General features: G+C 44.5%; 1 protein-coding gene across 5 annotated transcripts in view; it reads right to left on the minus strand.

The window, feature by feature from the left end:
* The window catches only part of ATP8A2 (ATPase phospholipid transporting 8A2), a 541,088-nt gene that overhangs the window by 215,352 nt on the left and 302,790 nt on the right, over positions 1–22,946 (minus strand). For all 5 annotated transcript variants that reach the window (XM_039520497.1, XM_039520502.1, XM_039520500.1 and 2 more), the window contains one exon: positions 1,820–2,003. In XM_039520497.1, coding sequence (XP_039376431.1) covers positions 1,820–2,003 — 184 coding nt within the window. The remainder of the gene's footprint in view (positions 1–1,819; positions 2,004–22,946) is intronic.

The following is a 22,946-nucleotide window of genomic DNA, read 5'->3' on the forward strand; positions in this document are numbered from 1 at the left end:
ATATAAAGTGAGCACTGTACACTTTGCATTCTGTGTTGCAATTGAAATTAATATATTTGAAAATGTAGTAAACACCCAAAAATCTTTAAAATAAATGGTATTTTATTGTTGTTTAATCACATGCTTAATCACAATTAATTTTTTTAATCGCTTGACAGCCCTAACTATAACATTATCTCTATTGCTATGGTCAATAATCCCCAAACCACAGCTAAACTGAGCACAACCCATTTTCACCATTCTTATATTAACCCAAAAGCCACTTGAAAGTGACACATGAATATCAAACAACTTCATCAGGTTTAAAGTTATTAGAATAAATGCCAAAGGCGTTAATAAAATGTGATAGGCCATCTATGGACAAAACTCTGATTACCTACTTATTTTTTACACTGTTATTTTAATAAATAAATTGAATCTTATGAAGTCTCTGTAAATACAGATTTTTTAAATGAATTGTGCCTCAAAAGTGATATATGGTAGAAGGTATGAAGATTAGTAATGTAGAGACCACTACTGGACAGTGTAACCATTGTGATCAAGGCAGCTGAAGGTTGTCCTGGTGTATTACATTTTTGGTGTCATACTGTGTAAGTGTTCTTGCAGTATACTACTGTCTATTACTGAACTAATATTTGATGAGGTTTTTAACCTGAAATTTTAGAAGTGCATTTAGTGCTTGTGAAAATTCTCAGATGACCACCCATGAATACAGAGGCCCTCTGCCTGACCACAGAACACACACACCATGGTAGCAGTGCAAGTTTCCTTTATTGCTCTGTCAATGGGTCAACCTGTTTGGGAACAACTGCCTCGAGGAGTAAAAGGGGAGGTTGCCTTTCTGCTCTTCCAATCCTTCAGCTCTCTGCTGAAATTTCCAATAAGGGTGCCAATTAGTATCAATCGTAAAGGAAGATTTGATAGTGAGTTCGTCTGATGGCTGCCTACATGCTTGTGGCATGAAATCCCAACTCATTTCTCACAGGCTACCAAAGAGCCAGCAGACTAACGACTTTTGGTCATTACCCCATTCTAGATTTGAATCTAAACTTCTTATACTATTTTCTTATCACAAGTGATAAGTGAACATATATGATACCTTAACTGTAAATAAATAACATTCATAGTACATGTACATCAGCAAAAGTCTCTTTTCTTTCTTGTGCTGCTTTTAATATGTTTATATTTTGATTTGTTCAATTAAACAAAGAGCTTGCGCAATTTGCATGGCTTCTTCCCACTGCCGCCTACAGATAAAGTAATCAGTGCTGAATTTGATGGGATAAGTTGGGAGCATGCACCCTAGTCACTGTCACTGCCTGAATTATCTCAAAATATTGACCAGCTCTTTAGTATTTGAATAACTGATTCTTTAGTAGTTTAAGAAAAACATGGTAAAGAGACTTCAAAATAAAAATGTCCCATCCTCCTCCTCTTGTTCTGGGCATTAATATAGTTCACCAACAGGTGTCAGTGACAAGAGCACACTGAGGAAGATAAATTATAATTAGAAGGGCATTAAATGTAACTGTCACGAATGGCGCCTCTCCCTGATTACTGAACAGTTTGAATGTTCCACAGCTGGCAAGAAGAAACCTAAGCCTTTAGGAAAGGGTTGATCATTGCCCTAAAGGGTACAACAAGATCAAAACTGAAATGATCCCTAATACACCCAAGGTATCAGTTTTAGATGGCAGTCTCAAAGAGGATATGAACAAAGATTCTCTCGGCTTGAAAGCCAGCAATGAAGCGCTTATGCTGCCACACAGCTGATACCTCTGTCAACAGAACATAGCAGCTGCTTTTTAGTGCCTCTGACCTGTGCTATGGAGTAATCAGAAGAGTTGGTTGCCTGCATGCCCTCGTTCCCACTGATCCCGACTCCCACATGCGCGGTCTGGATCATTCCCACGTCATTGGCACCATCTCCGATGGCTAATGTGATGGCATTTACATGTTTCTTTACCATGTCTACTATTTCAGACTTCTGCAGAGGAGACACTCTGAAAAGGAGAAGAGAAAATGTTAGTCAGTTTCCCACATGCTGAGTTATGTATGCCTTTCCAAAAGGACAGCTGTAATCTCGATTTAGATGTGCTGGAAGGGAGTTTCTGGAAAGTTGCCTAATTCAACACTTAGAGTTTAGAACATGTGCCAAATGTTTTCAGACAGAGAAAGAAGTATTTTCCATTTTTATAAGCTAAAATGAATGAATGAATAAATAGAGATCATAAACAAAAACATCAAATTGATTTTTGTGTGTGTGAGAATTTAATGCTCATGAGAGATGCTAGATTTAAAGCCTGGGAGACTGAAATCTTTTCTTTATCTGCTACATCATATGCATCAGCTGTGCAAGCTTCCCCACTGCCCCAACTGGATAGGCCACCATTAGGTTGGGAGGATAAGTCAGTCTCTATGATGCTTTCAATACTCAGCTGCTTTGCAGAGACTTCAACCAAAGGGGTAAACTGGTGCAAACTGTGGTGGCGGTTTTTGAGGTTGAAGGACAGGGTTGTAGTAGGACATGCAACTACTAGGAAGAAATAAGAAGGTATAAGAAAAGCCCCTTCTTCCCACTTATCTTACACCTGCTTACTCCCTGCTGTGGGTTGCTTTTCCTCTGTTACAACCCCATCTTTTCACCCCTTCAGTCGGTAAGTTACACTACCTTAATGTTATCTTATGCTGGTTATCTGCATGTAATGTACATCCAACATTGAGATCACCTCATAACTTGTCCTAATAGGTTACTCTTGGAACCTGACAACTCATAGTTAACTGCTCTACCAATATGCTGCAAGTGTAGGCCACTAAATCAAATACGAGTCTTCTCTGTGCAGGATGAAGACCCCAAAGCTGCAACTGCTCTGCCTGTAAAACAGCCATAGATGCCAATGGCATTTCTGAATATGAGCCAGATCCTTTAGCTCTGGCCATTTCAAAGTGTTGAATAAGGGCTTCACTCTGATATCACCTACTCCACTTTGACATTTGTATAACTTCGTTGACTTCAGTGGAGTTACGCTGCTTCTACACCAGGATAATTGAGAGCAGAACGTGGGCCTATAGTTCCATAACGTATTTATCCTCAGGTACACTCATATCTATCTTGTACATAGATATTTTGAACCTGATTCTTCTCATTTACATCAGTTTTAACTTGACATGCCTCAACAAAATTCAATGGAGATACTCCTGATTTACATCAGTTTAAGTCAGAGAAAACTCAGAACCTTTATGTATTACATTGAATCATCACACACTTGAACCAATTTTTATTCAGGTACAATACCCAGATTACTGAAGGGTATTATGGCAATACCCACAAACAGCCAGTCTGAGTATTTAAATTCTAGGCCCATCTGTACAAACAACCTTAATTCCTTTCCACATCACTTTTAGTCAAATGAAGTCTCAAAACTACTCTACATACCTTTCCATAAAACTTAAGACAAAGCTGTTTTACAGCTGAAGCAGGCACATGCACTCACAAACAAAATATAATTGATACCCAAAGGCTTTACTATTAACATAAGGATTTTTATACACTATTTTTTCAGACCTCTGCACTCTGTGGGAGTGACTTATATTTATCCCTTTTATACATCTGGCTGGATTATAGCTGATCGGAAAAAGAGCATATGGCTTTTGGTCACCTTTCACTTTAAGGGCTTGATCCTGCCTGGTGTTGAGCACCTTTTAGGATCAGGCTTGATGAGTAGTTTGAAAGTTGTCTTTTGGGGGGTTTTTTTTTAGAAAGTTACTGTGGTTGATCTTCATATGTTAACAAAAACATTTAGAAGAGCTAGCAGCTGTTGAGTTTCAAAAAACTGAAAGCAGAGAAAAGTTGACTGGGCCATAAAAAACACTTAATCCCAATGACTTTCTGCATGAAAATCTCATTGGATAGATTTATTAAACCCTCAGTTGCACAGCAATGTAAAACAGTACTTTAGCACTCATGGGACTCAACTGTACTGGAAACAGAAAATACAGACCATATTACTAATCTATCTTGTAAATGAGATGTTAAAGTATAATTATAAAGGCATCTCTAAACTTAATTTGAGTCAAATTCTCACTTTTATAAATGTTAATGGTGTAAAATACTAATGAGAATATTCTCTATCTTCATCTCTTACAAGTGTGTGTCTGTGTATGCGCAGAACATCATTTACATGCCTCAGGTGCATTGGAGGAAAAATGCAAAGCCAAGGACCTTTAGTCACATGAGAGGTGTAATTTCTCCATAACTGCACACCCTGCTGTAGCTCTTTTTGTTTACTTATAAAATGACTTCGGTTTTTTTTTTTTAAACGGATGTTAATTTTTCTACTTACCAATTTATCTGAATTGCCTCAGAGTGTGAAAAATAGCTAAAAAGATGACTCAATTATTAAATATACTGTGTTTAACTTATACAAATATGTTTTCACATATGTAGACCCTATTGTGCATTGGAATCTACTAGAGCAGAGCCCTATGTCCATATAGGAGGTCTTGCTAACATCAGTGGGACTCCAAACAGATGCAGAGATCCATGTTTGAGAATCCCGATAGAAGATCAGGGCTATTAATGCATTCTTCTAAGGAGTCCAGACACTGCAACTCTAACAAAGATTCTCTCAGGGCTTCTCTGGCAACTCCATTTGAGGTGTTTATAACTTGCGAGTGTGTAATTTCACTCGGGGCTCAGAACTGGTATCCAAGTTTTTCTTCCAAAATTTTATCCCAATCACAGTAACAGTTTTTATGTCAGAGCAGGGCAATAAAAGAAGCAAAATCATATGACAACTAATTTGAAAAATATGATGGAGGTTGTATTCTTTGACAAGTAATATACACTTAAATGCAAAATCAATATTAATTCAGGTTTCTCAGTTAACCTCTCAAAAGTCAGGAAAGACCAATTTTTTTTCTAGATTGAACACACAGGCCCAGATTATCTGGTCAAACCAGGCAGTACAGGATAAGGGCTGGGGTTCACTTGATACTAGATAGCTGAGGGTAGGGCCAGCTTCATCATAAATTAGAGAAATCTGGAGGCTGCTATAACTCATACTTGGTCACCCATGGCCTCAAGGTGCTGTTCTCACATTTTCACTGGCCATGCGTTTTATTCCTTCCGCCACATTCCTGGGTTGAGAGGAGGAACAAGTCCCATAATCTTAACTCCTTATAACTATGAAACAGGACTGAGTTTTTAATTGAAGCTAATGGGGCTACTCAGAAAAGTAAAGTTAAGTACATGAATAAATACTCGCAGGATGGGGTTAAGCTTCCACAAATGTTGATTTTGTATTTAATTATACATTATTTGTCAGTCAATAAAATATATCACAATACAAACTGGATTTTTTATTAAACCCTACATACTGTACATATATTCCATGTACTAATGCTGTACTATTCAGTTAGGGTTGTCAATGAATAACTCATACCCAAAGGTGGAACAATTTTTTATCATCATCATCATCTTATCTACCTCCCAATTCCAGAAAAGTTTTTTAATCACATTCTTAGTAATATATATCTATGGTAGATACAGATAAATTATACTGCACTATAGTTTAATATGTTAGCTGTGGGCATAGTCTAACACCCAAATAAGGCTCTTCATTGTAAGATAGATGTATTTAATTTCAAATTATGCCCAATAATAAATGCATGCTTTTATAACATGCATCTTTCCTGCCCACCCTCCCCCATCTTTTTGTGGCTCCAGAGAATATTTCTTGATGCATACAGTATATTAGCTATAGAAGTTACAACTTGAGATGGTCACTGATTTCTTGAGGGATTTTGTATTTTTTTTTTAAAAACTTTTCCTCTCAGCTTCCAAACTGTCTCTCATTCCTTTTAATCTACCTTGCCAGATTGTGCTGTGCTAGATGACATTAATTCCCTTAGATTTAGACGGCATTAATTCCCTTAAATCAGAACTGAGATTCATTCCAGGACTTCTGATAAGCTATCTACATGAATAAGTAGAAGATTACAGCACAGACCACTCAACTAACCTGAAATTCAGGTGGTATCTTGATAGTTTCCCCCCCTTTTCCAGTTCACAAAACTTTCTGGATAAACGAGTAGCTCAAAGTGTACTGGAAAGGAACTGACTGCTTTGGAACAAAATTCTGCAATGACATGTAACAATCCATAACGGCCATCTGGCAAAATGTGTCTACTTTCACTACTTGTCTTACCCTAAAAATAAAACAAGGAAGGAATACATCCATGCACATGGAGATTAAGAGAAGTAGTAGTAAAACAGAATGGCATGTTCATCAAAACCCACCTGCTTCGGTGTTCTGAGACTGGCAAAACTGGAGTGCATCTATAAAGGTTCTCAGCATGCCTGTCTGGAAGAATATTGCCCCAAAATGGGACCGACCAAAAGTGAAATATTTTGCACTGGTTATTTATTAATAATAGGCTCCTACATGACCTCTGAATTTGTTTGGATGTAAGAGAAGGCAGAATTTGGAACAAACTCTTATGTTAAGTATCAGAGGGGTAGCCGTGTTAGTCTGGACCTGTAAAAGCAGCAAAGAGTTCTGTGGCACCTTATAGACTAACAGACGTATTGGAGCATGAGCTTTCGTGGGTGAATACATGCATCCGACGAATACGTCATGTAGGTGCCACAGGACTCTTTGCTGCTCTTATGTTAAGGTACATATCTGGGCAAGTGAAGAAGGGTTATGATTCCATTACACTTATTGGGCCAAATCTTCAAGTATCTGCTTATGCCCAAATGATCCTGTCTGCTTCCATAAGTAAACCCAGGCATATGGCTTTAGACTTTGGGGCCAGGACTGGGTCTTTACAAAGCTTCTAGCACACTTTTAGTGCTAATGCAATATACATACTCTAAATAATGACTATCCAAGTGTGTGTGTTTGCGGAAAGGTAAGTGCTAGCTCAGGGAGAAGCTGAAACAGGGTACCTGGGGAAGAAGTGGTACAAGGCCAGAGCTGTTCTGAGTCAGGCATCCTCAATGAAGCCAGGTGGTTGATTATTCAAACCTCACTTAACCCCAATGGGGAACAGGACCCTTTGGCATAGAAGGGATTGGGGATAAGTGAGGTTCAGATGTTTTATTATATGCATATTATCACCATTTTGTGAATTTTCCACTTAGTATGAAAATTATAGGTAAGTTGCACAGGGCACACTTGTTCATACCAAGCACTTTAAAATAGATTTCCATTGACTTCTATTGCTCAGCACCTACAACTGTCATAAAAGTCAATTGGAACTGTGGGTGATCAGCACCTTTCAGCACCTGTGGGTGATCAGGCCCTTAACTGGTAATGAATTTGATAGTCATCTCTCTTGTCTAGAGGCATCCTCAATTAAAACTATATTTTGCCTTTCCAGGAAAAGGTTGTAGGATGTATTTTTAAAAAAATCTGAACCTTGGGGTAGTTCTGCTGAGGTTCAGCTAATCTTTCAGCTACAATTAACATCGAGGGCAATAGCAGCTGCTCTTATAAGCACTTCTAACTGTCCTAGAAGTCAGTGGGACTTGTGGATGCTCAGCATTTTCAGGTTCCAGTCCCACTGTGTGACTGTGTGAGGCATTCAGTGTCTGAAAGTCAAACATAGAAATGCAATTACATAATGGAAGACTAGGATATAATGTAATATACACGGTAATAGAAACAAAAAAAAATTTAGAGTCCCAACTAAGACTGTCCCTGCCTCAAAGAGCTAAATACACAAGACCAAGAGCAACGTAAATTAAGTATTATTAGACCCATTTTACAGATGGGCCAGCAAAACACAGAGAGATTAAGTGACTTGCTTAAGTTTATGCAAGAAGTCTGGGATAGAGTCAACAATTGAACACAAATCTCCAGAGTTTAAAGCTACTCACTGAACCACAAAGCTATCCTTTCTCACTAGATTTCACTGCACAGACCACAGTCACACAAAGCCTTATGCACTTAAGGCTTTGCTGGCTCTGGTTCTAGCCGTGCACTCCTTTCATTTCTTCATAAGTAGTATGTAAGAAAACAATAGAAAGAAATGTGACTCACCCTTTGAGATGCATATCCCTGTGGGTGCTCCACTTCTGGTGCGCATGAGCCTCTCAAGCTTTTAATCAGAGATTTCTAGCAAGCAGTGCCTTTTCAACCAGTGCCCTGTTCAACCAGTGCCATTTGCCCTTGTGGCAGACACCAAGTATATATAGGGATATGCAGGTGAACTGTACTCAGTTCCATCTTTATTCAGTCATTCCCTAGGCAACAACCAAAGCAGAGGGGAAGAAGGGCAGGTAGTGGAGCACCCATAAGGACACACATACCAAAGAACACAGTTACTGCACAGGGTGAGTAACATTTCCTTCTTCTTCAAGTAGTGTCCCTATGGCATCCCTAGAAGGAGGAGGGAGCCTGAGAACAGGAGGACTGAAGACAGTACCAACGGCATGGAGCTGGGCATAATGCTGTGAAAATATATGGATTGAAAACCACATAGCGGCTTTATGTATCTTAAACACTGGAACATTCTTCAAAAATGCAATGCATGTCACTTGCAATCTGGTTGAATGCACTCTTCCCCTGCCCCCCCGGGTAGAGATACAACCCAATGTCCATTTCAAAAGTCAGCAGAACTGGGAGCCCCCTGACATCTATCTGCGAAGGATATATAGGGTCTAGGGCTACGTCTACACTACCCGCCGTATCGGCGGGTAGCGATCGATTTTTCAGGGATCGATATATCGCGTCTCATCTAGACGCGATATATCGATCCCCGAACGCGCTTCTATCGATTCCGTAACTCCACCGCCCCGAACGGCGGTGGCGGCATCGACATGGAGAGCCCCGGACATCGATCCCGCGCCGTGAGGACGGGTAAGTTATCGATATAAGATACTTCGACTTCAGCTACGTTATTCACGTAGCTGAAGTTGCATATCTTATATCGATTTTTCCCTTTAGTGTAGACCAGCCCTAGGTGATCTTCTAAAGTGCTTAGTTTTATCCAGGTAGAAGGCTAAGGCCATGCTAATGTCCAAGGTATCGAAATAGGATTCCTGCTGGGAACTGAGTTTCAGAAAAAAAAAGTAGTGGTAGATGGACTCGTTGGTTAACATAAAAATCCAAAGTAATCTGGGTAGGAACCTTGGATGTGGATGTAAAGAGAACTTACTGCAAAAGAATGTGGGGGGTGCAGGGGGAGAGATTTACCATCAAGGCTCCAATCTCCACAACCTTACAGGTAGACATGATGGCAACTAGGAAGGCCATCTTCATAGATAAATGAAGCAGGGAGTAGGTAGCCATTGGTTCAAATGGAGGTCTAGTGAGGTGCTTGAGAACCAGATTGAGGTGTTCCCAGTGCCACCAGGAGGCTATGCACAGTTACAGCCAGGGAGCACTGTGGAGAGTAAGCGCTGCAGGAAGTACCACCCAAGGGAGCAGAGGTGCTGACTTTGAGATTTCCCTGGGAATGCTGGACCCCCACTCTGCCCCAGACCATGCCCCACTCCACCTCTTCCCCCAAATTCCAACCATGCCCCCACCTCTTCCCACCCCTCCCCGCTCTCCACCTCTGCCCTGCCTCTTCTCGGTCCCTGCTCCACTCTCACCCCATTCTGCCCCTTTCTCACCAATTCCTGCCCCTCCCCCACCTCTTCGTGCCCCCACTCCTTCCCCTCCCCCCAGTGCTCCCTGCTCACAGCTGAACAGCTGATTGCGGTGGGGGGGAGGGCTGGGAGAGAGGGGGAGGAGCAGATCAGCAGGGCTGCTCAAGAGTGCTGAGCATACACTTTTTCTCCCCATAGGAGCACCCACAGAGTTGGTGCCTATGCAAGGGAGACAACGCAAAAATACCCGGTGGCCCTATAAATTGGCCAAGCACCCTATTTAACTCCAGGGGTTGCCCCAGGAAGCTGTCTGGGCAAACACAGAATTCAGCCTGCTGTGACTCCAGATTTCACCTTGTCTCCTGATCTCCAGTCTCCAATCTCAGCCTGACTCCCATTTCCTGATTCTAGCCTGGTACTATTTTGGTACAAGCACCTTAGCAAAGCCATGCTTACTCTTCTTGGAGCTCTGGGGCTTCACAAGCCTGCTGGAACTGGAGGAAGAACCCCTGGCCTCAACGGTACCCACTGAGACAGAGGACATTAACACAGACCTGGTCTTTTTTGGATCTGGCTCTTTAGATAGAGTCCATACTCCTGTTCTTGGCAGTCTTCCCAATGTGCTCCAAAGGCTTCCCTTTCTTAGGAGAAGCTGCTCTGAGGTGACAGGGCACTGATCTGTCCGGGGACAGATGTCTGTGTGGAGGAGGAGAGGGGGTGTCTCCTGACGTGGCTCAGAGGGTAGTTGCAGGGAACATTCCATTGCCAACAGCCTGAGCTTTATCTCCCTGTTCTTCTCAGCCCTTGACTTAAGGGCTAAACAAAAAGGAGCACTTCTGGGAGATGTGCAACTCCCCCATACAACGGGCACACTTGGAGTGTCCGTTGCTCATTGGTATAGCCTCCCGGCAAGAGAGGCAACATTTGAAGGCTGGTGAACCAGGCAAACCACATCAGGAGAAGACGAATCTCCTGTCAGTCCCCTCATCTAAAACCAACTATATTAACACTAACAACTTATCTAAGCTAAGTAACTTTGGGCTGGTCTACATTGGGGGGGTTCCAATGTAAGATACGCAACTTCAGCTACGAGAATAGCGTAGCTGAAGTTGATGTATCTTATTTCGACTTATCTCCCGTCCTCACGGCGCGGGATCGACAGCCACGGCTCCCCCATCAACTCCGCTTCCGCCTCTTACCCTGGTGGAGTTCCGGAGTCGACAGGGAGCACGGCAGGGATCGATTTATCATGTCTAGACAAGACATGATAAATTGATCCCCAACAGATCGATCGCTACCCGCCAATCCGGCGGGTAGTGTGGATGTACCCTTTTCTAGAAAAAAGGTGAAGAGAAAAAGCTAAGTATGCTCTAGGGGGTAGATATGCTAATGTTTCATCTGGGGCCAAGGCAGTAGAGGAGGCACAAGGCACATGCGTGGGCCGAATGGGCAGTACTAGCTAGAAAACTTTGATCAGGGGACTCAAGAGGCGCATGTGCACCTGAAGTGGAGCACCAGAGAAAGACACTGCTCCAAGAAGAAAGAAGCATTCCTGTTATGATTACTGAAATCTACTTATTTTAGTATATTTTCACTCATGCTGTGTAGTCTTTAAAAGTTCTCTGTGAAAGGAAGGAGAAGGCAAGAGCGGAAGCTGTGTTTTAAATAAGTGATATTATATCCTTGTTTCCATGCTTCAACAGGGATTGAAATAACACATTTAAATACCTTAATATTTTAACACGAAACACGTTAATTTGATACTCTGCTTCCTTGAAATGCTTTGTTAATGCATGCAAACCTCTTAGTAGCCTACCTTTCTTGAAATTAACACAGATTTACCCTGTTCTACCACAAAGTACACTGGTATTTCAAAATGCCATGCCTGACCTCATCTGCAGAGAAGGTAGGATGGGAAACAGCCCAGAAAGAAAGCTGAGATATATTAAGGTTACTGACATTTAAGAGCATGCAATAGCCCCTAGAGAACCATGCAACTAATATATCACTGAAATTAAATGTTCAAAAACTTGTCAAATGGTGCTGCCAAAACAACATACTTAACAGCTTTTTAATTTGAGTTAGGCCTCCCTTGATACATGCCCTGGAAATCAAAGCAACTAGCCATCTGACTACCAGTTCCAAATAAGAGCTAGACTGTTAGTACACTCAGTAATACAAAGGCTGCTCTAAGAGACATCCCATCACCGATCTACAGCCAAACAAAGGCCTACACAGCAGACTAACTGACATGAGTAATTGGATAAAATATGGACATGTCTTGTTGAACCAAAGTATGCATTCTGTCCAATGTATTTTACAGAGTAAATCTCTTAATATTTAATCTTATGACAACAACCACTACCCCCAATAAATATACACTGGGCTCTGATGCACTACTTTAAAAACTTTGCAAACAGCATTGAATTGCCTGTTGATGATCTGTAAATATCTGCAATGGGTGCTGTGTTCTTTTAACAAATAAAGAAACAGCCCCTCGCATTTTCAGAGCAGAAAAAGACAAAGCAGAGAAGAAGAAAACTGTTTCCTTCTTATAAATTTTTGTTTATTAATAATGATTTGCCAAGTTGTGGTGGAATAACTACCTCCTCCTCTCTTCTCTGATGGCTGGTGCTGAGTGAACCCTTCTCCAGACCTGTCCTTCAGGACAATGCTACCAATTATGTCTAGACTATATGTCCAAACCATACACAATTCTTGCTGCATCCTCCTCCATAACATTTTCAAGAGCCAGCCTCTTCTCTACACCCACACAGGCAAAACTCTTCCCCAGGCCTTCACCATCTCCCATCCTGAGTACTGTAAGCTCCTCTTCTCTGGCCTCTCCAACACCTACCCCACTCTCTTAACACCCATCTTTGTCCCCATCTTTCTGGCCCATCACTCAGACCGTATCACTCCTCGACAAGTCCCTCCAACTAGGTCACACCCTTATTCACCACATAAAATACAAGTTTCTAGTCTTCATCTATGGCAGATTTTTTTTTAAAGTAGTTCAGTGTCTCAGCCATTGTAGACTCACCATTAATTTAATCTCTGTCATTTTATTGGTGGCCTCAATTTGCCTCCCTGGCATAAATGTGAAGACCTCTCTTGACCCCTTTAAACTCTGACTAGCTGGTAACCTGTTCTGCTTTTCCATATGATTTCTCTGCAAGCTTCAGCTCACCAGGTATAGTCTAGTTGGATGCGCCTACACCACTGGCTGGGTTATCTTTATAATGGGAAACAAATAAATACAATAAAGTTGTTAATTACTTCCTGCCTCCTCCATTTCTAGTGCATGACAATACAAGTTTCTACTTCAACATCCCCTAATAAGAACTGCCAGTTATGAACCCATACAACAGGACAGTTATCTGTTCCGTAACTGGCATTCTTCGAGATGTGTTGCTCAGGTGTATTCCGCAGTAGGTGTGCGTGCTCGCTATGTGCACCGGTGCCGGAAGTTTTTCCCTTAGCAGTACTCGTAGGGGGGAGCGCCGCTGCAACCCTGGGAGTGGCGCCTCTATATCACACTATAAGGGGAGCTGTACACTCCCCCCCACCCTCGGTTCCTTCTTGCCAGACAACTCCGATAGAGGGGAAGGAGGGCGGGATGTGGAATACACCTGAGCAACACATCTCGAAGAACGCCAGTTACAGAACAGGTAACTGTCCTTTCTTCAAGTGATTGCTCATGTGTATTCTACAGTAGGTGACTCTAAGCTATATCTGATGGAGGTGGGTAGGAGTTAAAGGGTTTCTGGAACGCAGTACCGCCCTACCAAACCCTGTGTCATCCTGTGCTTGGGAGACGATGGAGGACCACGTGGCAGCTCTACATATGTCCTGGATAGGGATGTGAGCTACATAGGCGGTCGACGAGGCCTGAGCTCTCATAGAATATGCCTTAACCATAGGCGGCGGGGGAACCCCTGCCAGGTCATAACACGTGCGCTGGGTGGAAATTGGTTGTCCCCTCATCTGCTCGGCTATCGCAACGAACAGCTGCGAGGATTTCCGGAACAGCCTGGTTCGGTCCAGGCCTGGTTTGGTCCAGGTAAAAAGCCAGAGCCCTACACACATCCTCACTGGAGGAATGGGGCTTAGGACAGAGTACTGGTAGGAAAATGTCCTGATCCATATGAAAGACAGAGGCCACCTTCAGGAGAAGAGCGAGGTGTGGGCGAAGCTGGACCTTATCCTTGTGGAAGACCGTATATGGGGGATCCGAGGTCAAGGCCCTAAGCTCTGACACACATCGGGCTGATGTGATAGCAACAAGGAATGCTACCTTCCATAACAGGTGAGACCAGGAACATGTGGCCAAGGGCTCAAAGGGAGGGCCTGTGCGGCGGGATAACACTAGGTTTAGATCCCATTGTGGCACGCGGGGGGCTAGCATATGGGAATGAACAATCCAGGCCCTTTAGAAAGCGGGAGGTCATATTGTGGGAAAAGACCGTGTGGCCCTGTACCGACAGTGGAAGGCTGATACGGCCGCCAAATGCACCCTAACAGAGGCGGGAGCTAGCCCTTGAGTCCTAAGGGACAGGAGGTAATCGAGAATAAGTTGGAGTGATGTGGACGATGGGGAAGTTCCCCACTCCCTCACCCACTTAGAGAACCTGGACCATTTGTGGATGGCTTTCTATTTTCCAACAGAACTCATTTGACATCCTCCTCATCTAACCACGGAGCAACCACGCTGTCAGGTGAAGCACGGCCAGGTTGGGGTGGAGGAGGCATCCCTCTTCCTGGGAGAGGAGATCCGGGCAAAGCGGCAGCCTCCACGGGGGAGCCGCTAGGAGTTGCAGGAGGGTCCCGTACCAGTGTTGACGGGCCCAATCCGGGGCTATGAGGATGACCCGCATGCTATCAGCTTTTACTTTTTGCAGGACCTTGCCTATTAGGGGGAAAGGTGGGAAGGCATAGAAAAGCTGGCCCGACCACTGAAGGAGGAAAGTGTCTGAGATAGCTCCCCTTCCCGCCCCTCCCTTGGAGCAGAACTGGGGGCAGCATCGGTTCTGGTCAGTTGCAAAGAAGTCAACCCGGGGAACTCCCCACTCCCGGAACTGCTGTAGGATGACCTCCCAGTGGAGTGACCACTCGTACTGGTGGGAAAAAGCCCTGCTGAGGTGATTGGCTCGCACACTGCAGATGCTGGGTAGGTGGAAGGCTCGAGGGAGATATTGTGGGCTACACAGAACTCCCACAGGTTCAGGGCTTCCAGGCATAGGGCCGAGGAGCGCGTTCCTCCCTGTCTGTTGATGTAATACATCGCAGCCATATTGTCCATGAGGACAATGACCACCTTCCTGCGAAGGTGCCCGCTGAAAGCTACACAAGCCAACCGTATTGCCCTGAGCTCCCTGACATTTATATGTAGGGATAATTCTGAGACCGACCATCTCCCTTGTGTTTGAACGTTCCCTATATGGGCCTCCCAGCCCAGGTCTGAGGCATCCGACACCAGGTCTAGTGAGGGGAAGATTTCTCGGAAGGGGACCCCTTACAGCATATTGGATGGGAGGGACCACCATTGAAGGGCAGCAACTACCTGGGACGGTATCATGACAACCTTGTCCAGCCCATCCCAGGCCTGAGAATACTAGGAAGCCAGCCAGAGCTGGAGGGGCCTCATTCTGAGCTTGGCGTGGCGAACCATGTATGTGCATGCCACCATGTGCCCAAGAATTTGAAGGCACGCCCTCACCATCGTCACGGGGAAGGCCGTAACCGAGGCAATGAGACCTTTGAGGGTCTTGAACCTGTCTCAGGGAAGAGAGGCTGTGGCCTCTAATGAGTCCAGTAGCGCCCCTATGAATTCTATGTGCTGAACGTAGACTTGGTCTCATTCACCACTAGGCCAAGATCTGCCCATGTGGATGGGAGAAGTCCCATCTGGGCCTGCACGTGGGACCGGGAGGCGCCCTTGAGAAGCCAATTGTCCAGGTATGGGAAGATCTGCACCCCTCTCCTCCAGAGGTATGCTGCTACCACCACCATGCATTTGGTGAAAACCTTGGGGTCTGTGGAAAGGCCAAATGGGAGGACCGTGAACTGGTAATGGTCCCCCCTACCAGGAATTGGAGGAAGTGCCTGTGTCCCTCGAATATATGGATATGGAAATACACGTCCTGGAGGTTCAGGGCCACAAACCAATCCCCCAGGTCCAGCAAGGGAACGATAGAGGCCAGGGATACCATCTGGAACCTGTAGCAGACCATAAAACTGTTGAGATCCTGTAGGTCTAGGATGGGTCTGAGCCCCGCTTTCACCTTCGGGATCAGGAAATACCGGGAGTAGAAACCCTTTCCCTGGAATTCTACCAGTATCTTTTCCACTGCCCCCAGGCGGAGGAGGCATGCCACCTCCTGGTCTAGGAGGCAGGCGTGCTCCAGGTCCCCAAGGCTCATCTGGGGCAGGAGTGTGTGTGTGTGAGGTGAACTGCAACATGTAGCCCTTGGAGATAGTGTTGAGGACCCACTGGTCAGACATTATACAGGACCACTCCACACAGAAGGCAGATAAACAGTTACAGAACACAAAGTTTATTAACTGGGGGGCTTCCCTGGCAACAGGCCCGGTGGACCCCCACAAAGAGTCGAAATCACCTCTTTCCCTGCCTTTTGCCCTTCGAGGGGCCTGGCTGTGGGGCCGAGCAGGACTGACGTTGACCTACGCCTCTGTTCCCTTGGTCTCTTGGGCGGGGGCTCATATCTGCTCCTAGCAGGGTGAGCCGAAGCCTGCAGCCTGGGCTTGTCCTTCGCCAGAGGGCCGTACAGGCCCAAGGTTTGCAGGGTGGTGCGGGAGTCTGTCATCCCATGCAGGCGGACATCAGTTTGGTCCGCGAACAATGCTTTCCCGTTGAAGGGAAGGTCCTGCATCAAGAACTGGGACTCTGCAGATAGTCCGGACAGGAGAAGCCACGATGCCCTGCGCATGGATATGGCAGAGGCCATCGAGTAGGCTGCCATGTCAGCCACGTCCGATGCCGCCTGGAGGGCTGCTTTAGCCGCTGCCGCTCCTTCCTCTACCAGAGCCCTGAACTCCTTTTTGTCCCGCTCCGGGAGGAGAGGTTCAAACTTTGGTAGAGACCCCATAGGTTGAAGTCATACTGGCTCAGTAGGGCTTGATGGTTGGCCACCCTGAGCTGGAAACTCGCCGAGGAATAAACCTTTCTGCCAAACAAATCCAGTCTCCTGGCATCCTTGTCTTTGGGGGTGGGCGCAGGTTGACCGTGACGTTCCCGGTAGTTCACTGATTCCACCACCAAGGAGTTAGGTGCCTGGTGGGAATACAGGTACTCGTGGTCCTTAGCTGGCACGAAGTATTTCCTCTCTGCTTTCTTGGAGCTGGGGGCCAGGAAGCTGAGGTTTGCCACAGGGTAGTCGAGATATTGGCTACCCCCTGGTGGAGAGCAGGGCCACCCGGCCTGGTGTTGAGGACAAAAGCACATTAAAAAGAGAGTCAGACAGCTCCTCCATCTCCTTAGCCAGGAGCTGGAGATTGGACGCCACCTGCTTAAGGAGCTCCTGGTGAGCCCTGAAGTCCTCCTGTGGGACGGGCGGCGGTGCCGTTATGGCCTCCTCTGGTGCCAGTGAAGGGACCGGCACGGTGCCTAGGGCATTGGGGGGTACCAGTGGGTCAATGCCCAGGTCAGAGTCCGGGTGCGGTGCCATCGGCTCAAGACCCATTGACTTTTCCCTCTGCTGAGAAGGGGAGGCCAAAGGAGCCTGGGACGCTCTGGCCACCGAGTGACATCTCGCCTGGGCAGGCATCTGCAGCCACGGTGCCCATTGACACCACTGCCCCTGCCATGGTGTGCCGTGCCACTGACCGACTTGGGGTCCGGGCAGCGCAGTTTGTTCTCGCTGAGCCGCACGACGTGGAGATGGGCAGCTGGGTGCCGATGCTGAGGTCACCGTCGACCGTACGGTACCGTATGTAGGAGCGGCGAAAACAAAGGTGCCTGTGATGGTACCTTCCACGTGACCAGGACCTCGATGATGAGGATCGGTACCCATCCGAGGCACTTCTCCTGTACTTGCCCTGGTGGCTGGAGCTACGACGCGCCGGAGCCGGTGGACCGCGAGAGGAGTCCTGCATGCGATGTCTGGTAGAGCGAGAACTCGAGTCAGAGCATCGACGTCGGTGGAGTCAGGATCGGCTACGGTAGCTGCGACGTGAGGAAGAGCGTTGGCAGCGCCTGTCCTGGTTCCTGTGACCCCGGTCGCGAGTGTGGAGGAGCCCCGAGGTTCCTCTGCAGGCAGCGAGCCGGTCAGCCTGGGTGGAGTAGAGGGCTGGAGTGAGCTACGGGAAGACTGCCTTGAGTGAGGCAGCGAGTGGTCCTTGGAGCGGGAACTGTGCCGCATCGGGGAGGTCTGTTATGCTCCCAGTGGCAGCTTTCCTCGAGATTGGGGGCCTGTCTCGGGTGGCGCCCAGGGTACTGGGAGGATTAGGATGTCACACATGGCCTGTGCAACCTCCGGTGTCGACGGCATCCTCACCGCAGGGGATGCACGCACGGATGGGACCGGGCTGCTCCACTCAACGCGAGTCGGAGGCCTGGGTCCCGAGGGGGATTGCAGGCTGCCCATCTCAGGTCCGGCCTCACCCCTTTCCTTCTCTTGGCGCCACTGAGTCTTCCCTGGTTTCTTGGAGGGGGAGCGGTACCTGCTCGTGGAGGGGACTTTGCACCAAGGACGCAGTGCCGGGCGCTGACTCTGTTCGGTGTGCCGGTGCTGGGGCCAGCGCTGATTCCATTAGGAGAGCGCAAAGCCTAATGTCCCTCTCCTTCTTAGTCCGTGGCTTGAATGATCTACAGATCCTGCAGCACTCACTTATGTGAGTTTCACCCAAGCAGCGGAGACACTGAGTATGCAGGTCGCTTCTTGGCATAGAACTGCGACAGGAGTCACACGACTTGAAGCCTGGGGTACAGGGCATGCTTAAGGGCATAACTTGAGAAACTATTCAACTATTGGAACAACTGTACTACTAAGGCTAACTAGAGAAGCTGCAGCAAGGCTGGAGCATGAAGTTCTGACTACCTTCACTGGCAACAAGAAGGAACTGAGGGTAGGGCGAGTGCGCAGCTCCCCTTATAGTGCGATATAGAGGTACCACTTCAGGGGTCGCAGTGATGCTCCCCCCGTATGGGTACTGCTAAGGGAAAAACTTCCGGCACTGGTGCACGTGGCAAGCACGCACATCTACTGTGGAATACCCATGAGCAATCACTCGAAGAAGAATGTACCCATTCTTCTGAACTGGAAACCATATATTGCAATTAGGTTTCAGAGTGGTAGCCATGTTAGTTTGTATCAGCAAAAAGGACGAGGAGTACTTTACACCTTACAGACTAACAAATTTATTTGGACATAAGCTTTCATGGGCTAAAACCCACTTCATCAGATGCATGGAGTGGAAAATACAGCAGGAAGATACCTACATACATACACACACAAAGAGAGACAGAGAGAACATGAAAAGATGGGGGATGCCGTACCAACTCTAACGAGACTAATTAAGGTGGGCTATTATTAGCCGGAGAAAAAAAACTTTTGTAGTGATAATCAGGATGGCACATTTCAAACAGCTGACAAGAAGATGTGAGTAACAGTAGGGGAAAAATTAGCATCCAGAAATAGTTTTTAGTTTGTGTAATGACCCATCCACTCCCAGTCTTTATTCAAGCCTAATTTAATGGTGTCCAGTTTGCAAATTAATTCCAGTTCTGCAGTTTCTCATTGAAGTCTGTTTTTGAAGTTTTTGTTGTTGTTGAAGAATTGTGACTGTATTTTCCACTCCATGCATCTGATGAAGTGAGTTTTAGCCCACAAAAGCTTATGCCCAGATAAATTTGTTAGTCTCTAAGGTGCCACAAGTACTCCTCGTTCATATTGCAATTAGTCATTTTTCATCACACAAATCAATGCAATTCTCTGTGAATTCAACACCTTCTTCTGTACACCACTGGAGCACTCATCCTTTGGCTCTAGTATCAGTCAATCACTTCTCATCACTCTAGTTGGCACAGGAATGATCGTCACAGGGTGTGAACTATGAGGAATCTGTGCACTGGGCTCAGTGCAATAGGCAGATTGGTCAAGGTGCAGGGGCACAACCCGTTTCTGGGTGAACAAAGGGTTAATTTGAAATCATCTCTCTCTCTCCCCCTCATGCAAAAGGTGAAGAGCTGAGGTGTATTTGCTGAGAATCCCCACCTTCAGCTCCAGCCTCCCAAAATGCTTTTTGGACAGAGAGCAAGCATTAAAAACTAAATCTGAAAGGTGAATCTTTTGAAAAGCAATGAGCGTGAGTAAATAGGGTGCTATACTGGAGGATTTTTTGCATACTTATTGATAACGATTGCAAGTGGCAACTGCTAGAATACTTTTTTAAAAAGTGAAATTAATGTATCAAGGTAATTTTGAGCTTTCCTCAACTCAAGCTGATTAGCATGGAAAGAAATGTGCATTAATCAGCTGGAGTGGTTTGCATGCAATACAGATGTCTGTCACTTTCAATGACTGAGCAATGTACAAATTAGTATCTGCACAATGTACAAATTAGTATCTTTACAGTATTAAACACAGTATGGCATATATGTGACTGTTTTATATAGCAAAGTTGCTTATAGAATTTTGAAGAATATGGTAAAATTAAGTGACAACTGAAATTGCGTTCATTAACGAGTATTTTAACCCACTTAGAGTGGTTCTACCCTGGGGTGAAGCTGAAAGCTAAAATAGAATAGCCATGATGAATACCTGCCTCTGGACTCTGAATAACAATACTATCACAGTTTCTATCAACTCATCTGAGTTGTGTTACCACATAGCAAGCATTCTGTTCCTCCACACCAAAACACTGCCCAAAAATACACTATACTGTAACATGTTAAGATTTTGCTGCTATTCCATGGAACATTCCTATTCAAATCACACCACTCAACAACAAAAACAAAACAAAAATAGTGGGGGAGATATGCTTTTGATGTAATTAATAGATTTGAGATTTTATTTGCCCAAAGCAACTATCTTGTCATTACAGCAGTACTGTTATTTCTCTGTTCCATTTGAGCTCTAACAATACATTAACATTTTTCTGTCTCTTTCTGAAAAAAGGCCTCTTGTAGTTTAAATGAGGAAAACAAATGAATGAGCAAACTTTGATAATATTCTGCTGTTAGAAAATGTAAATATTTGAATATTTGGTGTGACAGTCCATAAAGAGATGTACCTTAGCACGTAAGTTAAGCATAAACCATAACTGCCATCAGAGGGCTGTACCATCTGCCAACATATCATATTGACTGTTCATGACACAAATTGACAAGAATGCCTGATTTAGAAGAAATGAAATTTTAAAGTTTTGGAATAGATTACACAGTACAGCTTAATATAGGTTGATGTAGCGTCATTGGGATAAAATATTAAAATCTATTGCATTTTAGAGCTGATCTGAGCTAGCAGAACAGTTCTCACAAAAACACAGAAGTCTCCAAAGTCAATTTTTTTTTAAAATGGGTGCCTAAAGTTAGGATCCTAATAGGAAGTGTTGTGAACTTCAAAATTTTAAGCACACAACAGTTTCCGTAAGTCAAGGGGTGCTCCGCACTTTTAAAAATCAGACCACTTATTTAGATGCTTTAATATGGAATTAGGAGTCTGACCTTGGGCAGACATTTAAAAAACTGTTGGCCAAACTGTCTAACTTGTGCCCAACTGATAACTGGCAGATTATTAAATTATATTATTAATACATATTCTATCAGCACCTACAGCATGCTGTGAACTTTACACAACAAATGGTAGAAGGAGGATACCCCTGAAGTGTTTGCACTCTAAAGGTTAAGTGTGATACAGATAGCAAGGGTAACACACATTATGGAGGGGATGGAGAGGAAAGGCAGAGGGCCCTAGTAACAATATCACAGTAACTCGGTTTAGGTACATAAATATCTAGAATCATTAACAAATTGTTTTGGGGTATGTTTTTGTTACATTCAATTATCACTTTTCCTGTGAGTCATATCTGAGGTAATAGATCTCAGACATGATAACTTGTAAGGTACCTTTGTGATTTTAGTGCAACATTAACAGCCCATATGGGAGTATTAAAATTCATTACCTGATAATATGCTCTGAAAAAAACTGGAGGCTGATATGTTTCTAGGCTATGACTATTCAATCTAACTTTAGTTAATTTGAAACTATTTCCCTTACTTAATCTATGGAATGCTATTCCCAATGCTATTTAGGCTTTGTCTACACACAAAAGTTGTACAGCTTTAACCCCCAACCTCCATTGTGGACAGTTACCTCAGCATAAAAGGACTAAACTAGAGCAGCATAAGCACCGAGTTCATTCCTGAACAGGAAGAGAAATAAGCACTTTAATGCCACTATAATTGCATCCATGCTAGGGGTTGTATCAGTATAACCATGACAGGGGGGTGGGGGGGAAATCACTTTCTTAACTGAAATAATTATACTGGTACAAAATCGGTAAGTATACAAGGCCTAAGTTTGAACAAAAGCAGCTCCTGGAAGAAATGAAACGGTTACTCCCTTTACAAAGGTAGTGATCACTGAGCTATATTTGATGTGGCAGATACGTTATAGTCAATAATAGTATTTTAATAGTTTAAGAAATATAAATAGCTAACAATTCACACAGGTTGAGGGTCCCAGCTGCCATGTAATAATTGTTGCAGAATTGAAGTCCCAGTGACTTGGATTTAGGAATTTGGGGCCAGATTTTTAAAGCTATTTAGATGCCTAAGTGCAGATAGGCACTTAAAAAAATCGTACTAGGTACCTAAGAAGATTAGGTACCTAATTCCTGCACTTCTACTTCACTTAGGTGTTTTTGAAAATTTTACCCATAAATCTAGTTTTCCCTTTCCTGTGTTTATCCTTTATCTCAACATCCATCTTCCCTTTGCACAAATACTTCTATCGTTTCAAGTTGCTTAGTCACACCCATCTTTGTGTTTGTAGTAGCAGTATTTTACTGACTATTGATCATGCAAAACTCCCATTAACTTCATGTGGAGCTTGAGGGTGTCCTTGGTATATGAGTAGAATGAAAATTGTAATGCTATGTTTATAAGAAACTCATCAGTGAAAAATATTTTGTCTTAGAAATCCCTATAATGCTCTCAGATTTTTGTAAAATGTTCCAATTTTATGTGATTTCCCAAACCCTATCAACCTGCTAACATTTGATAACTCTAAACAGGGATGTGCCTTTTAACGCCATTGAAATTATTTGAAAGAGAGCTTTTAAGCGGGAGAGTTGAAAAATCAAAATATTTTGCTAAAAAGCC

Source organism: Mauremys reevesii, linkage group 1, assembly GCF_016161935.1.
Source record: "Mauremys reevesii isolate NIE-2019 linkage group 1, ASM1616193v1, whole genome shotgun sequence".
Lineage (NCBI taxonomy): Eukaryota > Metazoa > Chordata > Testudines > Geoemydidae > Mauremys > Mauremys reevesii.